The 27,597-nt window shown below is 43.0% G+C and overlaps 1 protein-coding gene across 1 annotated transcript in view; it reads right to left on the minus strand.

Moving 5' to 3' along the window:
- Positions 1-13,489: 13,489 nt before the first annotated feature.
- LOC148593692 (mitogen-activated protein kinase kinase kinase 5) overlaps positions 13,490-27,597 on the minus strand; it is a gene marked incomplete at its 5' end in the record, with an annotated part of 32,989 nt that continues 18,881 nt past the window's right edge. Inside the window, 10 exons of the mRNA XM_088529871.1 lie at positions 13,490-13,550; positions 14,428-14,504; positions 15,196-15,308; positions 16,207-16,319; positions 17,235-17,478; positions 20,047-20,152; positions 22,836-23,021; positions 25,323-25,491; positions 25,587-25,764; positions 26,871-26,891. Of these exons, the coding sequence (XP_088385997.1) occupies positions 13,490-13,550; positions 14,428-14,504; positions 15,196-15,308; positions 16,207-16,319; positions 17,235-17,478; positions 20,047-20,152; positions 22,836-23,021; positions 25,323-25,491; positions 25,587-25,764; positions 26,871-26,891 (1,268 nt within the window). The remainder of the gene's footprint in view (positions 13,551-14,427; positions 14,505-15,195; positions 15,309-16,206; positions 16,320-17,234; positions 17,479-20,046; positions 20,153-22,835; positions 23,022-25,322; positions 25,492-25,586; positions 25,765-26,870; positions 26,892-27,597) is intronic.

A 27,597-nucleotide genomic window follows, 5' to 3' on the forward strand; every position in this document is an offset into this window, starting at 1 on the left:
GGGGGCTCCATCCCCAGGTGCCCTCCCCTTACCAGCCCATCACACACACACACATGTAACTGCACATACAAGAAACGTGTTTGTGGCTGGATCCACAGTTCCTTCCATTGGTTGCGTGACACTGGTTTCCAGTGGGAACAGATACAAATAACTGAAGACAACACCTACATGTCAGCTTAGCTAAATATCACTTCAAGCCAGTAAGAAGGAACTCCTGCCCCTTTTAAACATTTGGTTCTGGAGAAATTTGTAAAATAACCCCTATCACCTAGAATTGCTGATCTAGCTAACTAAGTATTTTAAAAGACATAAGAATCACCTGAGAGAAATACACCTGTCTGGAGGGGATTCAAGTTTACAAGCATGACTAATAGCGCAATGGAAATGCTTAAAACAATTATTTCTCAGGAAGTTATCCAAAGAGCCATGGGAAACAGCTTCAAGAGTGGGAACGCCTTCCCCGCTCCCTGCAGGATCCTCTGCGCTTCCCAAGGGCAGCTCGCTCCGCCTAACAGCAGTGACAAGGCCCAGCGTTTCAGCTCGAGGGCTGACCAAAACAGGTTTGGGCTCAGACACGCAGCAGGTCGAGGCACGGGGCACATTTCTTTCTATAGACTTAGTAATGAAAAGACGACTTCCGACAGAGGAATGGGACTGAGAGCACACTCAGCTGAGGCAGCGGGATGTTATTTCAAGGGCACAATAGCTAAAAATCACAACAACCCACAACATGTTTGCAAGTGCCTAATTAGATGGCACCCAAGCCACCTGCAACATACTATGAAAGGGTAATAAGAAGACACCATGTAAGTTTAGGCTAACCCTTAAAGAAACCTTCAAGCGGGTCCGGCTGCTGCGTGCAAGCGGGCCGGGCCGGCACCGAGGCCGGGGGTCCCACGCGCTGTCCCCACCGGGAAGGCTCTGAGCGCTGCAGCCTCCTCAGCTCCCAGGCAGCTTCTCTCCGAGGCCTGGATAAAGGCAATTCTCCCAGGGGAGCAAAACAAAGGACGGTTTCAGCAGCAGGGCTGTTATATTCTTTAAAGGAATAATAAAAAGTGAAATAGCCATTTGTTTCCCCCATCCCCCTTGGAGATTTCCTCCCTAAAGCTGTGCTGACACTGAAGTCATGGTAGTGCCCTTACTGATGGGGTTAGATTCTCTCAGGACAAGGAATGAGGGCAATTGGGTGACTGAGTGGTAGATATTTCTTTTCCACCCCTCTCCTTTTTACAACATTTTCAAACACATCATCTGTTAAACCTCTGAACTTAAACACATCCACTTTCTACTGCTTGCAGAAAGCATTGCTGGATTCCACAGGCATAATTACAAAGTATGATCTGATATGTAACAGTCTTAAATAGCAGTCTGAACAAAGAATAATTATACTGTGATCTGGGAAATGTAAATATTTATAATAAGGTGCTAATTGATGCTCCTGTTTTAACATCACATATTAAGTCTTGGTCTCTCAACCTATTGAACATCAAGCAAGTTGAAGCCAGCCTCGTAATAGTCACTGTGATTCCGATTTACGGTCTGCGGGGGCCAATCTAATCATTTGATGGCTGAACACTAAACATGCTACCTTCATTCATTCACCAGACTGTGTTAGTACTTCTAATTATCCAAGCAATACATAATTTTAAATCGCAGTGATGAGCTTCATCATGACTTGCATATGAGTCGGTGTTCAGAGACCCCTGCCTTGCAAAGCGCTCTACCCACCTCGTCCTGTTGCTCGATCCTTGTGACCGCCCAAGATAAATGGTTGGGTTGAACTCAAATGAGGTAACACTTGCCAAGACAGAGTAATTTTTATTTTTCACGAGGACTGAGGTAACAAAACCTGTGTACATTCGCAAGGAGAGAGCAACCTTGTATCATCAAGCATGGCAGGCTGTATTTCAGAAAGCCAAGCCCATTGATGCCAGATCATATACTATTAAAAGAAAAAAAAAAAAAAAAAAAAAAAAGAGGGAAGAGATTTTGAAGAATAGCTAAGGGGAAAACTCTTCCTGAAAAGCCCTGCAGACGGCAGCACTCGTAAGACAGAACTGAACCACAACATACAGCCAGATTTCTCTCGCATTGCTCGGGAACAACTGAAAGTTCAGGAAGATACCTTTTCTAGGAATTTCACGTCCTTATTCCGCTGTTCTCCTAGCATAGCGTAGTTAAAACATCACTTTAAAAGAACACCGCACCCAAAGAGGAAATAACCAGAAGCAGAAGTCCCAGCTTTCTGTTTATTTTTGACTGGGGAAAAAAAAAAAAAAAAAAAAAAACACGCACCCTCCCAAGGAAAATAATCAACACTCCCAGGTCAAATAATCTTAACATGCTCACAAAATACAAGCTATTATCAGGCATTACTGTGAAATCCAGGTACAGTGACCCTCCACGGATACCACTGGGTAAGCTCTAGCCTTCGGGTCCCTTTTCCTCGCCACAACAGGATACAGAAATACCAAAATCTAGAAGTGCAGAGATATGCAGCCAGGGGCAGGAGCCAGCATTGCCCCCAGCTCACCACTGCTTTGACTCTTGGGCTCTCTGAAGCTTGAAGCACATTATTCTGTTTTATATTTGAAGAAACGGAGACCAGAGTCTCAGTTAAACATGTTCAAAACATGTTCAGAAGAATGCTGGGAGGAATTCTTGTGAAACATTTTTCTCTTCTGAAGTACTTTGCAAGAGCTTATCATTGTTATTACTGTAACAGATAGCCAGCAACTTCTGAACGCATGAAGAGACGGCACTGAACAGACAAGTCACGTGGGTGCTTCAGCTCTCAAAGCACTGACCACAATCCTCCCCTTATCCTGTTCTTTTATGTGTTACTTTCAGGTAAAACTGACCATGGCGGGTAGGAGAAGCAATCTGCACACCCCCATCACACAAAATCAGAAAGAAAGAAAGAAAGAAAAGATAAATAAATAAATCAAAGCACAAAGCCTGAGAGAGGTCTGGGTATTTGCCTAGGTATTTGTCAAGCAAAACACATGACTGCCCTGGGGTGCTGATCTGAGCCCACAAACACAACTGGAAAGCTGCCCCTCAGCCTACATACACTGTGTTCCAAGAACTAGATCACATCAACTCACACTTTCAACCCGTGCCCCTTTCCAGTCGCAGATACCACGCTATTTCCAACCTGCTTACACAGTGCCTGGGTACTACTAATGTGCAGAACAAGGTGGTCACGTTACCTACAAAGCAGCATCAAGAAGGGACGTGTCAGTTCAGATTTAAAGATGTGTTTTACCCAATACGGAACAACTGGACTGGGATGAAGACCAGCAAAGTCAAGCTATGGTTAAAACCCCCCTTCTTTTCTGCAAAGACACACCCAAGTTTTCTACTGTGCTTCCCAATCAAAACCATAATAATCAGGAAAAAACTAACCATGACATGCAATCATATACTGCATGAGCGTTATTCACATTAATAGTCAACTGTGCCAAAAACTTTCAAGAATTCTCAGAAATATGTCATGTCTAGGCAGGGCTGCATGTTAGAACATACATGCACTAACAAAACTCCAATTTTCATCTCTTCCTCATTTCCTTCAGAAGACTCATATCCCTGCATTCTGCTTCGACCTACCTCAGTAGATTGTACAATCAGGCCAGAAAACAGAAAGTAGGTTTTTTGTTTGGTTGTTTTTTTGGCATGAGCAAACAGCTATTTACTCAGCGTCAAAGAACTGGCAACCTTATTTTCAATGCCATGTAAATCTGGGGCAGCACAAAACAGCCTTCGGGAAAGACAAGAAAAAAAATGCTGTTTTCTTAACAGTGAAGTTGGAAATATATATACATTAAATATTTTTGATATATCACAGAAAAAATACTTGATGCCCTTAAGCCTAACACCACCACAAGTATCACACACCTCTATTTTTTCCCTACTGTGGCACTTGTATTCTTTCTTCCCTCCACCTCCTACTGTCACAGAGGACAGAACAAGCCACTAAAGGCCCTGTGCAGAGGCATCTGAATTTGTTTACCCTCAAGGGGAGTTGCTAAAGCATCACTCATGTACAAGATAATAAAGTTGTAGTAGATTATTTCAAAGTACATTAATTTTTAACAGCTTTAGTATTTAGCATATATTTGACATAATTATCAATTTCTTCTTTCTACTTTCTTGGAAAGAGACCCCTTGCACTACTCCTTAACACCAGATATAAAATACTAGAGCACAAAAAGTGAGACCTTCAGTTTTTTCACTAATGAGAACTCTGCCATCAAGAGTTCAGGCATCCTCTGAATAGCTTTAAATAAGCAATGAGTTGACTTGCATCAAGGCCAAGAAAACACAGCAGTTTCATTAATTTAAGCTTCATTCATTGAATTAGATGCTTTAAATCAAGAAGAAAAAAGCAAAAGCCTCCAGACAAAGTGAACATCCACTTAGACATGCACAGGGAGAGCAGAGGGGAGACTCAGTGCATTACGGAAACTCTTCAGAAAGCAAACTCAGAAAGAGGAGAGGTTTATCCCTTCTCCCCTTTCTCACCTGAAAGTTTGAACAACTGGGTTTGTTTGCCTGAGTTCTGGTTTTACATACCCGTAACTTCTTCTAGTAAGAGTGCAGAATACTGTTTATTATCAGTATCTACCTAAGAAATAATAAAATAAGCTAGGTCCAGAAATGAACTGCCCTGTCTCCTTTGGCTTGGCCCACCTGCCCCGCATGCTATCCCACGTGCTGCAGACGCTGTTTTGATGCAAAGAGCAGCACGTCCTGGAGCCCCAGCCCTCTCCTTTATCCATTTCCCATTGATAAAGAGAGGAGAGGAGATAAAAATAAAAAATAAAAACAAGGAGAGCAGAAGCCACTGCCACCACACTGAGGGGAGAAGCCGGGCAGCCCTGCCCCGCACGGTTCAGACTGGCTACTTAGAGGCTCCGACGCACGAACGTCTCCCGGGCCGTAACGCGACCGGCGGGTCCCGCAGACACCTCGAGCACAAACACAACAGTCGAACACCAGGTGTACGTCGACGAGTCTTGTTGCATTTCTAATTAAATGGATTTGCAGGGTATGACTAACTAGGAAGATTGCACCATGTTTTTGTGCAGCACGGCACGCATGAGCTCACTCTTAGCCAATACCTCTTATTCACACACAAGGGCACGCTGCTGGATCAGGCCCTATCGTACAGTGTATCACATAACCTCAGTCAACGCTCAGTTTAATAAGGACTGGCAGTGAGAAACAGGGATGTGGCAGGACAGTGGAAGACATGAGTTAATCAATTACAAGGCCATTAATTACCCTACTAACTCTATGGGCAGTCTTGCCACTGCTCCTGTCACTAAACAGGCCACATTTTTAATACCTACTTCATACACATGTCAAAAGAATCAAGTGCTTATAAAACATGCTGCAAATGAAGAGCACTTATGTATGTACTAACATTTTTTTTGCTAGAAATGTGAGTGAACTTCAAAGAAAAGGCAACATGCCAAAACCAAATTAAAATTTTCTCCATTGCTATCACTGACAGCATCTGACAGATGAAAATCCGGAGAGCTCCTTCACGCTGTGTTAATTACCACCGCTCTCCTGATATCTTACTTTCCAACGCATTTATCAGGAGGGGGACCCAAGAAACCAGGAGGTCTGGGCCACTTTCTCAGAGGACAACACATGAGCGCATCAAAGAGATGAGAAATTTGGGTACTTGGGTGCATTACTCTTCCCCAACAACCTATTCGCACTTCAGCTATCCATCTGGAGCACAAACCCGGCCCTTATTTACCTCTCTGAAAAAAACCTCAAACTCAACAGGAGTCGGGGTTGCAAGACCAGCCCACTCCTCCCACGTCACGTTAATAAAACACCTTTTAGGCTTCCTTTCTTTAAACATTTCATTAGGTCTCTCAGGATTCAAATTTTCCAAGCGTTTCTTTCTGCAGAGCCACCAAGGGTGTATTTTTCACTTATTTTCATGAAGATGAACATTACATGATTGCAGAAGCCATACTCAGCAACAGCTGCAGAATGAAATCTGAACCGGGTTTCCAAGTTCACCTTCTTCTCATAGTCTTTTCCTCCCTGAACACATCTAATCTGCACAAGCATATTATATGTCACAGTTCCCAGGCAGAAGCCACATTCTGGAGATCTCCTTCCTGGAAGAAACGTGGATATGCAAAGAGTCACCACAACAGCGTGAGCAACACGCTGTGGCTTGCAGCACGCATCCAGATTTATGCACATTTTTCAAGGGGAAAAGAAAATACGTTGTTGCAAAATCACAGAGTGCTCACATAATTGAGGCAATTATTACACCGATCAGATTTAATTACATTTAACACAACAAATAATTTTCAGCTGTAAGTTTTAACTTGTTTATATGCACAAGTATAAACCAGTCATCGTAAAAAGTGTCAGCCTCGGCTTCTTGCAAATTCTGTGTGTTAAAGCTTGAAACAGCACGTAGGAAAGAACATCCATTTCCAGATGAGACCCCTGCGAAATGACCGAATATGCTGATTTAACTACATTAGCACAAACTGTCTGTATCGAGAGAGAGCAGCACATAACCCAGTTGCTCAGGCACCACCAAGCGTGTCTGATTTTCCCCCCAAAGTGCAGTATATACATACGTGTATATACACATACACACACAGGAGTGCGGGGGAGCGGGGGAGGGAAGCAGCATGGCCTGTGCTGCACAGAGCACACACGAAAAAGACCCTTTCAGCCCTTGCACAAACATTACTTGGCCACGGAAAGATACTAAGATACAGGAATTTAGCAGCCTATTAACAAATCTTTACAGAAGCCATCCCTTAGCATTACCTCCCCTCGCTCTACCACATGCTTTTGAATTCAGTTTAGTTATATCACTTCTATTCTACAAGCTACGGAATAAATCAGTGTCTCTATGTCATAATGCTCAGAGATGCAGCATTATTAGGAAATTACTGAAGTAATTGTAAGACCTGGCCTAGAATTTGAAAGTTTGATATAGACTTTAATCAGAAAAAAGGTAGTAATGGAATGACCAAACTCAACTTTATTTTTATATTTAAAGGGTGAGAAATGTTTGCAATAAATCTGTATCTCATGTTCAAAAAACCTAGAGGACAATAACAAAAGAAAACATAAAGTGAAAGAAGTGGTATAACGTCTCTGACAAAACGAACGCTTTCTAGCACTTGCAAGAACTTACAGTTCTAGTATGTGTAAGAACTTACTACCGAGGCAATACCGTATCTTGTCTCACATCAATGTTACCTTCATGCTGCCTTGCTCTTTGATAAACACAGCCTGAACTTTTGAACCAGAGCAAAAGTCTTTGCTGGAGTTACTCTTGGTTCTGCTCCTCTGGTGCCGATACAAAACAGAATGTGAAAACTTCATCCGAACAGTTTTGGCAGCCGCAGAACAGAATCCTGAACTGCGGCATTCCCTCCCTCAGGAAGCGCGCGAGATCCTCCTAGCGGCGCGGGCACGAGAAACCCGCGCACGGCGCGGGGCGGCAGCCAGCGCCGACGCACTGCCACACACCTCCTCATTCCAAAAACCTACAGGAAAACACTGACTTTTACCATCTCCCGAGGAGGGCCGGCAGCTCTCGCTCACTTTAATGGGATCTATCTGCACAATAATGACCGGATTAAGATATCCTAACAACCTCTTAACCAAAAGACTTCAATTTATATCACAGATAGGAAGGAGTTTTAGGAAACTGGATAAGGTTCTAAGCTCCCATCTGCTGTATTCTTTCTGTATATTTATATTTCCCTTGCAAGTTATCTATTTGTTCAGAAGGCCAAATATCACAATAAAATAAAATTTCAGTAATTCCCACACTGAAAACAGATGAGGATAAAACAAAGAGACAGATGAAAAGCCTCCTTGCAAGCTGTTACAGAGAGAACACTTGAACAGTTTCCTTTAACAAGTCGGCCAGAAGATCTGGCATAATTTAAAGCACAGATTTGCACTGCTGGTAAAGGAGAACACAACTAATATTACAATTATTTGTTTAGGAAAAGAAAATGACTGGAAAAAACATGCAACATCATTAAATTGAAGTTTTCTTTGCAACAAAAGCAAAACCACCATCCTGCCTGGTTTCTTGATGCCCGTGCGAAGCGCTACCCCTGTTCACTGCTGGTCGAGGCGGGTTTGGCGGGAAGAAGCAGACGCGATTCCCGGGAGCAGAGGCAGGCGCCTCCGAAACGCTCCCTGCTCCGGAGGGTGCAGGCGCATGGGCAGCCCCAGAAAGCTCCCCAGCACTGCGAGGTGCCCAAGAAACATCAGGGAGGGAGATGTATCCGTAACCAGCGCAGGTTAGACTGCAGCCTTGCTGCTGGGCTCGCCTGGCCCCTGCACACTGAACTGCAGCGTTAAAGAAAAGCAGAAAGACAAGGAATAAAAGGCTCTCGCTGGTGGCCAAGCCGTGCACCTGGAGGAAGGCAGCCGGGCAGCGGGGCACCTGCCTACCACGAAAGGGAGCAGCCCGCAGCACCTCTGCGCCGGCCCTCGCGGCGCCGGCAGAGCCTCCCCGGGTTATCTCGCAGCGCCTGTGTACCCAGGCACCAGAGCAAACACCGAAAGGGCGAGCGGGAGCAGGAAGCCAAGCAGGAGGCCAAGCAGGAGGCCAGTGTCACAGGCGAGGAGGGCGAGCTGCCCCGCGGCGCCCGCTGCGGCGCACGGGACACCAGCTCGGCCCCGCCGAGCCGCACGGCCCCGGGGCCGGAGGACGTTCCTGGGGGCAACCGCGCCATACGGACGGACGGGCCGCAGCAGGGAGGCACACGGGCAGCTCGATGAAAGTTTAACTCTGCTACGTGACACACAAGGAAGCTCTGAATGAACTTTAACTCGTGCTCGAGCCGCCTCGCGAGGAACGCAAGCGGATCCACCCCCCGTCCGCAAATATTTTGAACGGGTAGAGGTCAAGTTCAAAACAATAATGTGAAATGAAAGGAAAATAAACAGCAAAATCCATCAGAATAAATCATAGGCATGTGACTCTTAAAAGCGATAAATAATAAATACATAAGACGTGTGTTTTCTTGACGCTCATATATCCTTTTTGATAAATAAATAAACAAATAAATAAATCACCGATGACTGGTAAAGCAGAAGGCCCAGCAGCAAGGCAAAGACCCGCTAAAGACTTTGCAGAAGGTCTCCTGGAAGCGCACTGGGTCTCAGCCCTTCCCATGGAAGGGGCAGCGAGCGCGGCCACCAGCGTGGGCAGACGCCGGATAACCCTGCACATCCTTCCCGAGCCCTTCGCAGAGGGGAAACCTGCGCGAGAGCCCCGCGCCTCCAACTGTTATTAAAGAGGAAAAAAAGCAAACAACGCGGCACGGGGGCGGACGGGCCCCGCACGTTTGCCGCCCGCCGCGTTACATAAAGGCGCGTTACCAGGAACGCGCGGCGGCCGCGGGCCCGTCCCGCGCACCCCGCCGGGCTCCCCCGCGCACCCTGGCGCCGCTCCCCGCCGCCCGCCCCCGCTCACCTGCGGGGCGCCGGGCCGCGCCGCCGCCGCGCGCCGCCTCCGCCATGTCGCGCCGCGCGCAGGTGAGGGCGCCGCCAGCGGCCCCGCGGGCGGGACGTGCCCGGCTGCGGCGCCGGGGGCAGGTGCGGGCGCAGGCGGCGCCTGCGGGCCGCGAGGGCCGCCCTTTCCGGGCGCCGGGGCCGCGCGGGGCGCTGCCGCCGGGGAATGGCGGCCGCGGCGGGGCAGCGCCACAGGTTGCGGCGCGGGGAGCAGCCCCGGCCCGGGCGGAGGAAGGCGCTGGCCTTGGGCGGGGAGCTGCGCCGCGCGGCTCGCGTTACCCCTGCGGTAGGTGCCCTCAGATAGCGGCACCTCTGCCCTGCACCGGGCCGGGTAAAGAGCTACCGACACCACCGTCCCGGGAGCGCTCCTGCGAGGTGGCCGAGACGTGCCCCGGGTGCTCTGCCGGCTCCTGAGCATCTCTTTGAAAACAGCTCTAGATCAGGATTAAAACAACGTTTTATTTTGCACCTGCTTCCGGGTAGTAAAAATTCTTACAGCTGTGGCTGAAGCAGGCTGGATGCGACATGGGTGCCTGGCACGGGGGCAGCCAGGAGGGAGCGACCCAAGCGCCTCGCTCCTTGGGGGCACCAGCAAGCGGGGCTGGGCAAAGCCAGCCTGGCCCGCGCAGAGCCCAGCTCGGCTCATGAGCCCTCTCCTGGGATGGGGGTAAATGCCCCGGTGCCCCAGGAGCCACTCGTGCTCCGAGGCAGAGGGCCTCGGGGGTAAACACACCGTGTTTGAGCGTTTTTTCATTTTTTTTTTCAATGCCTTGATTAGGAAATGAATTATATTCAACTTGTATTTTGTATGAAGTAAGGCTCCCTGAGATTCTTTGTGTACATGGAATAGCAAAGGGGGAACTATAAATCCCTGCTGTGCATATGTAAATGTTAACAGCTTTGCAAATGAGCCAGTTAGCACTTCATACATGGCCTGAAGCAGCTGTGCTATAAAAGAATTTGCTCTCAAGCGTAAGAATATTTTGAGAATGAAGTCTATCCAGTATATGGACAAACACTCATAAGTATCCTTCTCCAAAACCAGTCGTTGCCTACATAGATGGGGTTGTCCTGCCCAGCAATAAGATGTTGGGCGCCTCTTCTAGCCCAGCCATGTTTTACCCTCAGACGATACATCTGTAAGTCATAAAAGCTGGGCACTGCTTCCAGGTGAAGCGACCGCTCTGCCGTCATGCCCGCAGGCTGCACGCGTTTCCTTTTGCCATGAAAGCAGGGAGGCCGTTGTGAGGGTGCTCCCTACACCGCGCAGGGCCTGCCCGCAGCGGCAGAACAGCAACATCCAGCGATGGTGCTGCCCTGTAATGACCAGCGTGACACACTCAGCAGGGAGCAGGACACTTAACCTGCAGCCTGGCTGGGGGTGTCCAGGACAGGGATGCAGAGATGGGAGCCGTGCAAGCACACTGGTGCTGCTCATGGGCACTTTGGTGCAGCACTGAGCCCTCGTCAAACCCGTGCTGGCAACGCCGAGAGCCACCTCAGAGTTCTCTGCAACATGTTGCAAAGCCGGGATTATAGTGGGAAGTGCAGCGAAGAGACAAACCTGCCTTCCCACAGAGCTGGAGCAAGTTTGGCTGGGCTTGTTTGTGGTGTCCTCGAAGGATCAGAGCTGGTAGCACAAGCTCTGTGAACAGACCCCCTGCCAGCGAGCGCTGGGAGGCCTCCAGGGACACAGAAAACTGTGGACGCAGAGCGCGCGGTCAGCCTCACCACGCAGAACCCGTGCTCAGCCTCACCATGCAGAGCGCACGCTCAGCCTCACCACGCAGAACCCATGCTCAGCCTCACCACGCAGAGTGCGCACTCAGCCTCACCACGCAGAACCCACGCTCAGCCTCAGCACGCAGAACCCCTGCTCAGCCTCACCATGCAGAGCGCACGCTCAGCCTCACCATGCAGAGCGCACGCTCAGCCTCACCACGCAGAACCCACGCTCAGCCTCACCACGCAGAGTGCGCACTCAGCCTCACCACGCAGAACCCGTGCTCAGCCTCACCATGCAGAGCGCACGCTCAGCCTCACCACGCAGAACCCACGCTCAGCCTCACCACGCAGGTGCCTTGACACGGCCAGCAGCAGGAGCACGGGGCTGGCTGCCGAGCAGCTCTGCGGGAGCCAGCGGGCGAGCTGCAGGTGTTAATGCCCCCCGGTGCCAGGCTGCATCTCCTGCAATTGCACAGTCTCCATCCCCAGCTTACAGGAGGCCGATGTTCCCAGCCCAGCGTAACTAGCCCCAGGCCACAGCCAACAGGGCTCCCAAAGCATCGACACGCAGAGCGCTGCAACCACGTTTTGTTCAGCTGTGTAACACCAAGGTTTTCAGGCTGCAGTTATTTGGTACAACCAGAACATTCTATTTTGTACTGTTGAATCAAATTAGGGATATTTTCTGAGGTACCCCTTTCCATGTAAATAAGTTTTAGTTGCTTTGGGTTTTGCATGTCATAAGCTCCACAACTGATTTTCCTGGTGCTTAAAATCACCTTGAAAAGCTATTGCTTTCACCTGTAATAGCAGTACAGATTGTTAAATAATAGCTATGTTTCTCCTGAAATGTAGGAAGATTGATTTCATTCCAAAAAGGTGACTGTACACAAACATCCATGAAATTATCTTCAGGGAGCTACAATTTTGTTGTTGTTGTTTTGCCTGTTTTTTTCTTGTATACAATGTTGTTGTTTTCCAAGGTAGCAAATTTACTATGTATGTGTTAGGACAACATCTGATTAGAAAAAAATATATATTTTATTTGAAAATATTTATTAAACTGGGAGAATTCAGGACAAACTGTTCACTGGTTATGAAGAGGCTTGTTTTTAAATCAAGCCTTATTCACTGGCATTTTTTGCAGTCACCTCCCAAGAATGTGATGTTAGCCAGAGCTGGAGCGCTGGAGGGACATTCAGTGTGGATGGAGAGGGAACATCCACTGTCCTTTTTCATGATGCATGAGAAAAGACGTCTTGACTAAACAAAAGCAGAAGGACACACATTCCAGAATGACTATTTGGTGTGTGGAGGGTGGATATTAATTTCTTGAATTTCTCCAGACAATATTTTTTTGTGTACCTGGATTATCAATGCTGGAATTAGACTGAATAAGAACACAGGAAATATTCAATGCTATGATTATCAAAAGAAAATCATAGTAACTTTAACACGTCAGAAAGGTCTCCTTGATACTCAGTATGATTTTTGTCCTCTTTTTTTTTATTCCAATATTTTCCAGTTCTACACCTTTATTTTTGAAAAGTCCAAAAGCATAGGAAAAAGTAATTCTTAGGTTCTCTTTATTTTTAACTGTGTATGTCAGAGATAGCTTTAGAACAAGCTAACATTACTATGGTTCTGGTGTATGCAACTGGTACAGTTCAGTAGTACATAAACAACTCTAGAACAAATGCACCATAGAACTTAAGTTACCAAAAATAAACAATATTAAACTAGGCAGTAGGTAAAAACAATTGCTTTTAGATCTTGCACGCTAAAAGAAAAAATAACTAATTGTGATTGAAATTATGAAGTTCTACAGATTACTGAGATATATTACAAAGAAAAATAAACTTGAGAAGTTGTTGTCACATTTTGGTTTTGTTCCAGTGATGCACAGTCACATGAAATCCTACATGATTGTTTTTACGAAATTAACGTCTGGTCACTTTAACAGGTCATGAATTAATAAAGCTTTGTGGAGTTTTTTTGTCTTAATTTTTGAAAAACTTGCATGTAAAACATATAAAGTAAAATAACAATGCAGGCTGTTTACATATTTCTTAGGGATTGTGGGAGTGAAAGCAGTCAGGAAGCTGCAGTGTTTTTAACATTGGTAAACAAATACTGGATTAAAGTGCAACAGTCCTTCTGACAGCACACCTGCTCTGTGCTGAGAGGAGAGGTTCTCCCTCTGCAGAGGAGCCAAGGCAGATTTCAGTCAGGCGTGTTTCTCTCGAAAGTCCGTGATGGCCTTCCAGAGCGTGCAGAGCATCCCTCCCCTGAAAGAGAAATCACAGAGATGCTCAGGTGCAAAGCTGCTCCACAGCCTGCAAACACTCCCCTTCAGGTGCACACTCATTTTTTGCTCTAGTTTTGATCAATGCAATTCTGTTACTAAAACTCGGGGGGAGGCCAGTCAAAGGTGCAGTACAACACAGGACACTCCAATGGGGGACAGAAACCTTCTCGGCTTGTGGTACAGGGCAGTGCTTCCACTCTTCAGGTGCCTCTTTCAGAACTCAAACTTCTGCTTCCAGTGACATGCATAACCAACAACAGACCACCATCATTATGATAATGTCTGTTATGAAAAATCTTACCACCTGTTTAATTTTGTGTGTATATATATATTCACACATATATGTGTACATATATATATGTATGTTTTACAAAAAACTTATGTGCACACACAGTTTTGGCAAATGGCAATTTCTAGCATTTCTGTTTAAAATGGATCCCGCGTTGGCGGACACACTTGATGTGTCCTGATGCTAGGCTGATACAGCCTAATATCAGTTGCAGTCCATAAGTATTTCTGCAGCTTTCTGGTGATAACAAACTACATAAGGTCATGTTATCTTCCTTCTTACATAACAGCAAATCTAGTGGGACATCCAGTGCCTCCAAACATAAGGTAAAAGCTTTACTTTGAAAAATAAGCTTTTCTTCTAAAGGGAGGTGAAAGGATTTTATTTAACTTAAACATTATCAGCGTATTACCAGGAATGCGTCAATACAAAAAGAAATATTTAAAATTGTTACTTGTTTAAAATTAATACCGCACAATCCAGTAAGTAACTGCTCAGTATCAGTTACTTTCTGTTGTAACAGAGCACACTCCAGTTCCGCACAGTTCATTTAAGTCTGAAGCATTACCTCAGTCTCAAACATTTCAGATCATCTCGTGTAACATAGCAGAGAACATCCATTAATGTATAGTCTTCAGCTAAGAACTGAAGGAAAAAAAAAAAAGGTTAAGTGAACAATTTTGCTAGAAATATAACCCATTTTTCTATGTTTTATATAGAGGTTTAAGTTTAGAGTAAACCTAGAATTGAGCTGAAATGTGGTACTTAACATAAATCAGGGCAAAATTAATACCCTGGGTTACACAGATGAAGAAATAAAAACAGTTAAGATCGATCTTTTCAAAAGTGGCATCTAACCTTGCTTGAATTTCTAGGAAGTTTTCATCTGATCTGTAGGAGTGACAAGTACCCCCAGGTTTTACCAAGTCAGCTGGAATTCTGAAAAGTCCAACACCTCTAAAATGATGTCCTTCCTGAAGACTAGACATCTACTTCAGGAACCTTCACTTAACACAGTTAGCTAAGCATGAACAACTACTCTGTATCCAAGTGTAATCAACAGGAACTGCTGCAAAGTCTGTGAAGATAATGAGGAATTATGAACTAAAGCAACAGTCTTCATTAAACACAGCAATTTATCCTCTTATGCCTAATCAGACTACTAACGATGCTACATTTTTATGAAGGCCCTCCATATTCATGCTTTTCTTGTAACATCAACCACAAGTTGATCTCAAAATGTGATAAAAAGCAAATTAAAAACCTGGGGATCTTCTTGTGTCTCAAAATAATACTGCAACCGTGTCACAAGGTGAGCAGAAAATATCATTCCTACCCTGTTTATGGTATCCTCATCTGCTCCTTGAACACTCAGCCAGTTTATGAGATCAGGGTCTTCAGTCCCTGTACCAGTGGAATGACGATGACAGACAGACAGTCCAGGAATATCTAGAACAGGTATTTTTGAGACAAGGTTATGTCTTGCCGAAGAATTCTCCTGTCATTTCTGACCTGTGAAGCACTGAGCTTTCCCTCGAGCTTAGAACACTGGTGTCCTCATAAATAAAGATATATGTCATTTCCCAGAGCTCACATGCTGAATGACAGTCTATAAGCAGCTATACACAAATTGTTCTGCTTAGTTAGGGATAAAGCTATTTTACTCAGAAGTAAAGTCTTCAACATGAATACATGATACAGATGCAATTTCTCTCCTCTCTTAAGAACAACTTTACTAGTAAAAGGCACATCAGTATCACTGTAACTGTGTCTATAAGAAGGTTCTTCCGTTGATTTAACTAAATTGTTCACTGTAAGTGATAAAACTGTGTAGGCAATGCCTTAGACTGAGGATCAGCTTTTGGAAAGTAACACTTCTCAGAAACACGTTGCACTGAAACACCAAACAGCATTAGCCCTTCCACCGCCCTTGCCGCACCAAACTGCTTCCCCCAGTAGAGCTGCCTTTACATCGCCTGAAATAGATCCTCTTGAACTTCCAAAGCAACTAATAGGGTAGTCTGCAATTCAAAGGACACATACTTAATACTACTAGATCATCCCTTTTAGGAATAATATTTATTTTGTAGGAAAGATTCTCGTCCTCTTCAATATGATCACAGACAAAAAATATTTGAATCATCCCTTTCTATGTACTGTGATTACTGAAACAAGTTAGTTAACTTATTCCCATAGTATGAATTCTTACTTCAGAGCAGATCCTACCAGAAGCAGCACAGTAAAACACTTGTGTTGAGTCTGGGTCAACAAGAGAAACAAAAGTTTAGCTGCTGCTGTCTTTTTTTTGTGCGTGTGAAAAATGTCTTTGAAATCTCTCCTCACTTACGTATTGGCTGTGATCTAAGACGCAGATTTTTGATCTCTTGATCTTTTTCTTCTATAGCTTGATGTAAGAGGACTTGAAATTCTCTCTCCTTTTGAACCAGCTCCTCCAATAGCCTGTAAAGTTATGGAAAGGAAGCATGCATTTTTTTAAATAGCTTAGAGCTTTCACGAAAGTGAAGATCTTATTAATACTGTCATCTGGGAGTCACTCAAACTGGAGACCTTCCCAACAGAGACAAGGGCAGACTACTGGGAAACCCACTGCCATAAATCAAATCCTGCAAAAGCTAAAACATTTGCTCTGAGCAGACTAGCTAATATACTTTAAATGCAAAGAAAACACAATTATCTGGAAAACAATTTTTTGATAAAACAACAAAATATCTTTTTAAAGAAAGAAAAGGAACACTTTTTAGCTTCAGAATGACATATGTATATTGATGAAAAATCCAAAACACAGATTTAGGCATTGTTGCTTCTTTTAAACAATTTATTTCTCCATCTTTCTCTGATGAACAGAATGTCTTTTATAAAAATGTAGGGCTTGTAAACACTGATCCTCCTGCACTGAATTCTGTGCACAAAACAGGTCTGATGCAGTTTACTTGAGCGGTTTATGTGTGGCTGTCAAATAGCTTGTGTTTGTTCCCTAAGAATAACTACAGAAAGGAACAGCAAGTTCTGCCTGTATGGAAACAAAACACAACACCATTCATCAGCCATACACAGTATATGAAGGAGAGAAAGAGCAGAAGTTTGGCAGCAAGCTCAACTTTTCCAGACTTTCCTTGAAAGGGAACCCAAAATCAAGTCAGACCTTAACTTGTAGCACTATTGTTCTGAAATGAACAGCAAAACTAATACAAGATACCAAGCACCACTGAATGCTGACCCTCAGTTAAACTAAATACTTGCCGTACTATGGATTTTTGATGCTGTCATTTGTATTGTAACATATACATTTTAGGAGCAAAACAATACATATTGTCACAAATAGGCCAGGGGATCTTGACACCTGCTTGGACTTACCTGTTTGTCTCTAACTTTAGTCTCCCCAGCTGGACACTCAGTGACCTGTGAACAGCCTGGGAGTCATGGGACACCGTGGAGCTGAGTGTGCTCACGCCTGAGGTAGCTACTGCATCTTCCATGACAATGCAGGGCTGCTGGACAGCTTGGTTCTGAGGCCGGTCATCTTGGTCTTCTTCAATTTCTACCTCATCCTGATCTGCCGTATCACTTTCAGACGCAAGACTAAAATGGGGCCTCAATTCTATTAGAAACATTAAAGCATAAGCAAAAGAAAATATCAAACAAAGTTAAAACAAAACTAGCCTTAAGTGAGTAATTACAGATGAGAACAGAAGATGCTTTCCAGGAGTTGACCACTCGGACAACTGCAACATACACGTTGCAGCCTAGTGACCATTGGAAGTGAAAACCTGGATGAATGGGACTCCCTGCAGGCCAGCACTGGAGGTCAGACTGTGCAGAGCTCTCCCCGCGCGCCGCCTCGCCAGGCCCAGCGCAGCGCGACCAGACCGGGGCACGAGTGCTCTCTGCTGCCCCGTGCAGTGACTGCCTCGGCCTCGCCAAGCGCCGTGGGGAATGTGCTGCTCTTCTCTTGTTGGTCATGAATGACTGCTGCTATGCACAGCATTTGAGGACACGGCTAGCTATTAATTAATACCACTCCTACCGCCTTGGATTTATATCTCGGCTATGAAGCAAAACAGCTGTGTGTCTTGTGAATGCCTCACAGCTGTGCAGGGGATTGGAAGCTTTAGAGATTTTTCAAAATAATCCCCAAATCTCTTTTCTGGCTCTAAGCTGAAGTACTCCATGTAGCAAAAGCACTTTGTTTTCCTTTATTCTGTTCTCAGCACTTCGTGATTTTTCCATGCATCTGACCTGAATCATTTTATTAAATAAATAACCATTATTTTTCTTTCATCCAAATATTCCTTATGCTCATATTCTGTCGTACTTAGCAGTCTCACTATAAGAACACCGTATTTACGAAAAAATTCCATCCAAACATACAGAGAGGAAATAACTAACAGACCCTCTTCCCAAGAATTAAAGTGGCAAACTTCCCTTTGACCTAGCGGGTATAACTCTGCCTGTTCTGTAACAACGTACGTCCACCACGTGCGTTTGTGTGGTGATACAAATCTGAGTAAACCTGAGTTTACCCTGCTTAAGCTACCTACCAGAATTTACCACGTATGCAAAATATGTATGCAAGGGCTGTCGTGCTCCTACAAAATCCATTACTGTAACAACAACTGTTTAATCCTAACCATTTAATAATAAATCTTCCTTCCTTCCTTCCTTCAATTGTAACTGCTCACTGCTGAGCACTCCCTTTAGTCTCCTCACCAAAACATACACTTTTCTATGTAAAACTCATTTGCTGGAAGTTTTTCCTTTTTTAAAAAAACTGACAAGCCCCTTCAAGCTCTTCTTTCCAAAACTGACATTTATTCCTTGATCCATTTCTTCATTTCAATGTTACACCTGTTTCAAGGCTGAATGCATCAAGTCTGTGCTTATAGTCTAAATTAAGGAAAACAGATTTATTGTATGGCAGTTACTCAAATAGTGCTATTACACTGGGCAAATATGTCGGGGCTTTCTTTAAATGTCTGGAACTAATAGGAACAAAAATGATTTTTTTTTTTGGCCATGTAAGGCATCCACCAATAAGCATAACAATACAGTATCTACTTCTTACCATTCCTTAAACACTATTGTTTTAGAAATATTAGACCCTTGATAATTAAATGTTATCCATCAGAAGGATGTGACAGAAGTGACAGAAGTAATCAAAAATTGGGGAAAGCACTTAGGGAAAAGGCAGAAGATCAGGGTCTGAAAGCTACTGAGGCAGCAACTTTAGTTTAACTTTGACCATGTGTAATCAACAAAATAAGAGTTTATTAAGGAGGAATTCTACAGTATGGCAATATACAGGCATGACATACATGGCTATTAAAAATACTCAGCATTCCAGTCAAAATTTAGATTTTCCTTGTGACTTGCAAGCTTCACAGAAAGTCTATTTATGCCTTGCTGGCTAGGCTGGGGATGTGGAAAATACCATGGACAGCAGGAAGTGCCATACCTTTTACTGGAATTTTCAGATCCCGTGTTGATAATTTAAGTCTTTACCCATTGCAGAAAACAGGAACTTAATCATTTTTACTTTAGAGTTGGAGCAATAAAGTGTATTTCACCATTAGTCCCAGCAGAGGGCTGGGGAGAGGGGATTAGACACTATGAAGCAGCAGAGAGAACTCTTGAAATAGGTAAACCAGGCAAACAGCGTGGGTTACTGCTTCGTTTATATGGAAGCCTTCCCTCAGCCAAGCCACGTATTCCACTGCCATAAAATGGAGTATTCAAGCAGCACAGTGCTGATTATCTGCTTTGGACAGCTTCTTACCAGGAGACTTCTGAGTGCTCAGAAAAGCAAACCATTAATCTGTGTTTGCAAAACAGGCTCAAAAATCCACGTGTGCTGGGTAGGTCAGCTCTCCTTTGGATTTCAAGGGACACTATTGGGCCCTGAAAAATGAGACCTCAGACTGCCTTGGTGAGCAGTAGCTGGCTACTACCTTGCAAAATGGCTTTAATTACACATCTTAGAAAGGTGTTGTCCAAAATAATTTGGACAACTCACTCGGAAATGTTTGAGCTGTGAAACAGCCAGCAAACAGGATAAAGCTCATTGCTAGTTTCAGAATACTAAGTAAGTGAAACACCCTAACTGCTGCTCTCAGGCACATCTAAAGGGATCAGGTAATGAATACTTGCTGAATATTGAGAAATGACTCACCTGGGACCAGAATAGTAATAGCAGTCTGCACAGCTTTTCTAATTATGCTGTCCAATGCAAACATCCAATGTGGTTTGATGTTGTGATTTCGGAGAACTTTGTTGACCTGGTAACAGAGAGGTCAGGTCAGGTATTACATCCCCAGAACTTTAAATTGTGATATATCATCAGCATTACATAAAAAGTTTAAACTTACAGGTACTGTATCAAAGCAGGTAACTCAAACTATTTCATGTTGTCATTAAATTAAGAAAATAATCACATAGCCATAAAATGGTTGAAGTTGGCAAGTCTTAAAATATTTTGTATTTTCATGAAGTACCAATTCCTGTGATGGGTAGATTTTGACAAATGTGACACTGAAGTTTATTTAACCTTCATGTTCATGGGCAGAAACTGAAAAATGCGTGCCCCAAGACAAAAAGCAAGGACTATGTTATGAAAGTCTCATAACTTAAGCTAATTAATCTCCTTATTTTTTGGCATGTTTTTTGACTGCTTTGTCTGGGTAACACAGTTATCCATTTTAAGGTACAATTGTAGGAAATATCAAAGAACTAATGTAATGCTACTTCCTTTTGATTCAGAAAATAGTTAATACTGGTTTAAATGGCTTGGGCCCTTGTATTTGTATTCTGTACCATTTTCTTTCCTTCTCTTTTTTGTTTATTGCCTACACTGGATTATTCCTAATTCCCTACATGCCAATTGCGAACTTTGTTTTCAGATCGTATGGATGTTCTGTGCAACTTGCAGGAATGTCTCCATCTCAGGTAAAGTGTTTTCCAACATCCAAATGACAGGGAAGAAGCAGGTGAGGTGATGGTGCTGAAACAAAATGGCTAGCCACAGTAAACGACATAGCAGAGAACAGTCTTAATGCTATTTTTCAGGCATGGAAACAGTCAAAATCAGCAGAATCTGTAAAACTCCAAAAGTTGCAGGAACACATACATTTAGAAAGTTATAAAAACTACTCCAAACCTTATGGGGGAAAAAAAAAACATCAGCAGCAACTATGGCTTACTGAGGATACTCTTATATCTTCTGAAAAAAAGAGAGTTTGATTTAATTCTCTCAAACTGCACAGCCTCTCTGTAAGAAGTAATCGCAGTCACACAGTCGATGCGTTCAGAAGACGTGTTCAAGATTAGTAAGTGTTATTAATCACAAACCCCCTCGTCCGTGCCCCAGCATTCCCGCAGGGAGCTCAATCTCCGCGCGGGTGTTGCCGGCAGCCGCGAGATGGCACCTGGACACCGGGCCGGAGGCGGCGGCATTCCCGGGATGCAGCCCCCAGGCCCCGGGAGGCAGCTCCGCTCCTCTGCCGCTCTCTGGCCAACACGCGGCTGCACGGAGGCTGCACGACGCAGCTCCGTCAAAAACACACACATCCACAGCAAAGGGATTTCCATTTTTATAACACAACACAAAAGTCCTGCTTTGGTTGCTCTGATGAGGATATCCTGCATATTAAGCCTCATTACCTCAGATTACATTATTAAGCCCTGAGAACAAGGAACCGTTTTGCCTCGCTGTGAGCAATATCCCAGTCTCTATGGTGCCCAAGGGATTGGCACAGACATAGTGTTCCACCTACTAGAAAAATCATTTCTTTTTTTCTCAATCTAGTATATTTTTATTTCATAGGTCAAAACAGGAGTAGTATCAAGCTAAATGGAGAGCAGTTAAAAGGAAGTATACTCAAAGTGAAGACTCAAAGAAAAGCCTCTCATTTGGGGGAACTTCTTCTTTACAGATTCATCTTACACACGAGTTTTTTTTTTTTTTTTGGTAAACAGCATCTAATTCTCTGCCAGTGCAGTCTGTGCAACAGTATAAATGCTGTGCAGTCCTTCCCGAAAGCTCTTTATTACCTCTCAGAGTGCCCAAGACTTAAGTGCTCACAAATCATCCACCTTGAAAGTCTACTTGGATTGTCTTTCTGGTTTTACTATATGATGCCAATCCAAACACAGTGATGCTCAGCACAGTTGCACTTTCCCACATCAATTATTCACTCTAAGCATCAAGTCTGATTGTTTGTGACTAACATTTAAATACAAACCTTAAGGAGAAAAAACATTCGGTTTTGGTAAACTAGCTATTTAAAGGTTATTCATGTGTGTGCTTGGTCGCTCACTTTAGAAAACATAATTTTTGCATTAATTACTGACCAAAATAAATCTTTCGAGTTTCCACCTCATGTAAAAAGAATATAAGCTATTTTTATTCCTATTTGTCTTGATTATTGTAAATTGAAATGAAAATGCCTAATTTGGCAGAATTACTAGACAAAAACACCAAAAGAGGAGTTCAATGCAGTATCATAAGGCAGACAAACTATAATTTGGGGCACAAAGTGGCTTAACAAACTTGTTTATAAGGGAAATTGAGTTTGAGAGTTTTGCTTTTATGTAGAATAAGCCTTAAGCTCAATGCTGGTCTTATTTAGCAGAAAGCACTTCAAAATGAGATTTTTTTCAAGGCTCTTCTACTGTAGTATTATGGTATAACCTTTGCACAACTTTGGTGAACCTTCTATATCTTTATTCAGAGAAAACTGGGCAGTCAACAAAAAGACAAACAACCAAGGACAGACAACCAAATTGTGATTGTGGTCTTTTTTTTTCTCTCTCTTTCTTTTTCTTACTAGAAACTCAGAGCCTTCAAATATTCATTTTCTGATAACTCTGAAAAGAAGTTACTGAAGTTCATTTGTTCTGACTTCTAGTTTGGATGCTTTCTGAGGTTTCATCACACAAAAAGTTTTGCGAATGACAACTTACAGCATCTTGGAATCCAAACAGCACCAGCTGCACCTGACTGATTCCATGGCTGTCGAAGTCCAGCTCCAGTTTCAGCTTCGAAAGAGTGGTCGCGATGATTTTGCGATCCGTAGACCGCACAAATTCTCTGAGGCTGGAAACAAGCGTCGTGATGTGTTCCCATTTTAGCTTGGGCTCTTCAGCTCCCTGTCAGAAGGAGAGGGAGGAAAGGAAATAGTATTGAGCGTTACCTTTTGAAAGGTACCCAGGGACTTAAGCCAAAAATGTCACCTGGCTATAGCGATTTCCAGAAAGTCTGCTGCTACAGCGAACGCAATGGTGCAGCTGAGGTCAGGCTACAGTGCAGTAGCCAAGAGCTCTACCACTGAGCTCCCTGCTCCTGCGGTGTGACTTATGAGTAGCTGACTTGGTGTTATGGTAGTTGCTGAAGCATACATACAGATTATAGTCTGCATGCGTGACCAAACAGAAGCAAAAGGATGTGACCTAATGCACTGCCCACTACAAGCTACTCCTTTACTTGCCAAAATAGGTACTTTGCAGTGCCTCTGTTTCTTCGATGTGAGCATAAAGCATGCAACAGTAGTTACAGCTACATCGTTTCTCTGTTCCAAGCATAAATTCAACGTGTGCAGAGAGACAACAACATGTGAAGCTCCACAGTGGCTTTTAAAAGAGGAGATAAGAAGGTCAAGCAAAACACTCAGAGACTATTTCTTCCAAGCATGCTTAATTTCTCTTGAAACGGGACTTTTACACTTACCTGTTCTTAGAGTATGTCTGCAATCTCTCACTAAGTGTAATGAATACTCTATAACCCACCACTCATCTACCTCTTTTTAGAAGCTTTTATGGTTTTGTGTCAGCTACAAAGACAGCCAAAAGTTCAAAAGCATTCATCAGAGTAAGTATCTAGGTAACAGCCAGAGGACTGTATTTGCTTTCTAAAGTTATGCCAACTGAATAAAAATTCATTTCCAAATCTACAAATGAAATCAGAAAGATAAAACCATTCTGACTGTTCAACATACAAATTCTTATTCTGAAGGAAAGTATTTATTAAGTATTTATGGAGACTAAAGACAAGTAACACTGATTTCCACAACAGAAGACAGCCCCTCTCTTTGAGGCAGTAAACCGCATCCTACTGAAGGGGTAATAGCCCCATGGTTGTGTGCTTTGAACTCTGCCTCTACAGCCCTATCCCTCTGCTCCTGTTTTGGATGGTGCAAGCCCAGCCAAGGATCGGCAGTTAGTCTGTCTGCCGGCCTTTGGTGGCCAGTCCGGAGCAGATCCCGGTGGCTGAAGGGCATTCCATACTCATGTTACATGCACTATGAAGAGATCTCTCTACACCTTGAGGTTTTCAGCCTCTCACACTCACTTTGGTTATTCCTTTCATACACATGCTAACAGATGTATATGTTATAGCAGCAGAGCAAGGATCATGGGCATCTCTACTGCCATCTTCTATTTTAAAACTTTCTACAATTACCGATTTTGTTTATTTTGTTTTGCTCCCTCCAAGAGTTAGAAGCTTTTCATATTAGCATGGAAACAAACCCAGCTACGTAAGCTGTGGTATATGCATGAGAATCATACTGGTTTGCATCAGTTTGTCAAACCACTGCTACCTTTAGAAACCGATTTACCACATTTTATACAAACACCCTGTGATACCCAGCCTTGAGAATGAAGTGAGTCAAATAACTGCTAAGAAATTACAAACACAACATGTCCAAACTCTGTGTTGCAACATCTAGCAGGATAGTGGTGACCTAATTTATTCAGAGTCATCCTGAACTGCTACATCACGACCATCCCCACAAAGAAGTGCCATTTTTTTGTTTGCTGCAACAAACTCAGCACCCCCTACTCTATTCTACTCTATTTTCCCTCTCCTCTATATATAATCTCCAACTGCTGTGTGAAAAGTCTGCTCCTTGATTCTTTCCTTCCACTTCTGTGGTTGTTGGCTGGAATACACTGAGGTACCAGTCAGCCCCATATTTTATATGCAATAACCTAACACAAGGTCGGAGGGCACCACAAACCCGAACCTTCTCTCCATGAAGGCACCCAGCTAGAACACAGAATGCTGCACGAAAGGCAGGTAATCCTCTCTGGAGCTGATCTCTTCTACCTTAGTCAATCTCACACCCCCAGTTTGATCTGTTTGAAAATCACAGGTAAAAATAGAGTAACATGAAGACATGTTTTTCCATTGTTCAACCATCACTAAAATCCAGACACAGCTATACTATTTACAAATAACATGAAGTATTAGTACTACAGACAGTATAAATATAATTTAGTGCCTATTTTTAAGAGCCTCAGTAAAACAATAAATCACTACAACTTACATTGTATGTGCCTTCAGGGTCAAAGATTTTTTTAAAAAATTGCTTTAGTATTTAAATGTTTAAAGTTATTGTAGACAAGTCTTCAAAATATATAGAATTTTGTTGCCCTCTGAAATTGCTTTACCTGAGCCAAAGCTTCCATTAAGTTCCTCACCACCTTTTCTTGGTCCTCAGTTAATATCCTGTGAAGAGTGGCCCTCCTTTCACTGTCTTTCTTCAGCAAAAAAAACCCAGAATCTTTCTCTTCAGGTGAAGGAGGTGCACTGTGATCTTCAAAATTCTCATCTGGGATGCTTAAAGAAAGACAATGAAAAGAAACATTAACAAAAAAATCCCAATGCAACGTTCCTAATCTAGTGTGTAACATAAATGCCAGGTAGCTCTTCACCTCAGAAAAAGGGACCTGATTCCCTTTCCATCTTTTTCTCCACAGGATTTAGCTCGTGTTTTGAAAGAGAATGGATCGATTTTTAACTCTGTGTCAGGTGAGACGGAGCCATATTCACTGCTGCTGCTTGTATCTTCAACCAGAACAGGAACAGGTAAGGATATACTCCGAAGATACTCTAGTCATACAGGAACATTCAGAAAATTACAGATAAATAGCATTATCACTGTCTTGAAGTGAAAAGGCTACTCTTTCAGAGGAAAAAAAGACTCTAGTCTTTTTTAATTGTCATTACACATACACACACACACACAATAATATCAAAAAAAAATCCCCAGAACTCATTCTTCTGGAATAGAATAGTCACAATTTTATTGAAAAGCTTCATCAGATATGGAAATACTGGGCTCTTTGCAAGCTTACTTGGCAAATTTCACCAGTGGAGTGAACATGCATTCCATATCATCAATATACACTCTCAGAAATAATGAGGTATCTCTATACACAGGTAAGCTACCCAAATCCCTTGCAAGAATTTAAACTTTAACTTAATAGAGAAGAGATTGACTCCACTAAACCCCATTTCCTGAGGTGTAAAAAAAAAAAAGAAAATATATTTTCTGATTTTTTTAATCAGAGAGTACTTTGTCCAAGTTCAAATAGTTCATCATCTTGAATAATAAACACTTAAGTCAGATTTTTTTGAATCAAGAGCACACATCCAAGTGCTGCAAGAAACAATTGGTACACATTCCACACACACACACATTTTTTAAAACATGCTTTGATGTTTTAAAACCCACCATGAAGAGAACTGTTCTTTTTTCATTTATACCCTCCTCCGTTCATTTTCATAAACAGATGACTATTATGTACCCAGGCCAGACAAAATATCCCAAATGCATTCTGATTTTTCAAATATAAAATTTAGTCCAATAAAAATATTTATGTTATCATTTTCTACAAACCTTGGCTCTATTGCTATAACAAACAACAGCCCTTTGGTACCTTCTTCAAATTTCCCCTGAATGGCCCTACAACAGCAATGTAGCTATTCAAACCTCTATTTGCCACCTGCCTAGACAACCAAGCCATAGTCTGGTTTGATTATAAATAGTTATTTTAAATCCACACAAAGAATTAAAGCTTCCCAACAGAGAAAGATCACTTTACATAATAATACCCACTTCTCTGTGCTATGTTTTGGTGTAGCGTGTTACAGAATAACTGGCAACAACAGTGTCTACACATTCAGGCTTGATAGAAAAATATGTTAAAACTTACCATTTGAGCTAGCAGAAAGAGCTGTGAGAGAAAAGCAAAAAGAGGTTAAGCATTCTAAAATCAACTGAGAAGATACAAGTATATTCTAAAGGATAACTCTATTCCCACTTTTATGTACTAACTACCTGCACTCTCCTGTCTGCAATCTCATTTTAAATAAATACAATTTCATGAAATGTAAAATGAATTTAGAAAAATAAGTCAAAATTCTCATCTAATTTTATCCTTTATCTGTTTTTTTCTTCTTTTAGGTAATAAAAAACTTGCTGAAGGCATTTTTTCATATGCATATATAGATGTACATAAAAGTATTCCACTTCTACTCTCAAAACTCAATGGTTATGTCCTATAATTCAGAATGCTGCAGGGGATTAGCACATAAAAGAAAAACAATGCAGGATATGTGTACATTTGCCATGGAATAAAGATTTTTCTGCTCATATAGAAAACTCAGCTGAGGCTTAACATCATATTATGGCTTTATACAAAATGCACACTGTGCACTCTTTCAAGGAAAAAATAGGCACATTAAAAATAGATTGCACAAAACCAGAGAAAGACTTAGAAACTGTATTTATTTGAATCACTTTGTGCCATGGTGACATTCAAATACTACAGCCATTCCGCAGCAAGGTGCTGGAAAAGATTATGATTAAAATTCAGCTGAAATGGGGATCTACCATTTCCATCCTAAAGACTAAACCAGCAGTGTTAGGAAACAGTATCA

This window comes from Tinamus guttatus, unplaced genomic scaffold (genome assembly GCF_059628265.1).
Source record: "Tinamus guttatus ecotype Peru unplaced genomic scaffold, ASM5962826v1 Tinamus_guttatus_pri_ptg000351l, whole genome shotgun sequence".
NCBI lineage: Eukaryota > Metazoa > Chordata > Aves > Tinamiformes > Tinamidae > Tinamus > Tinamus guttatus.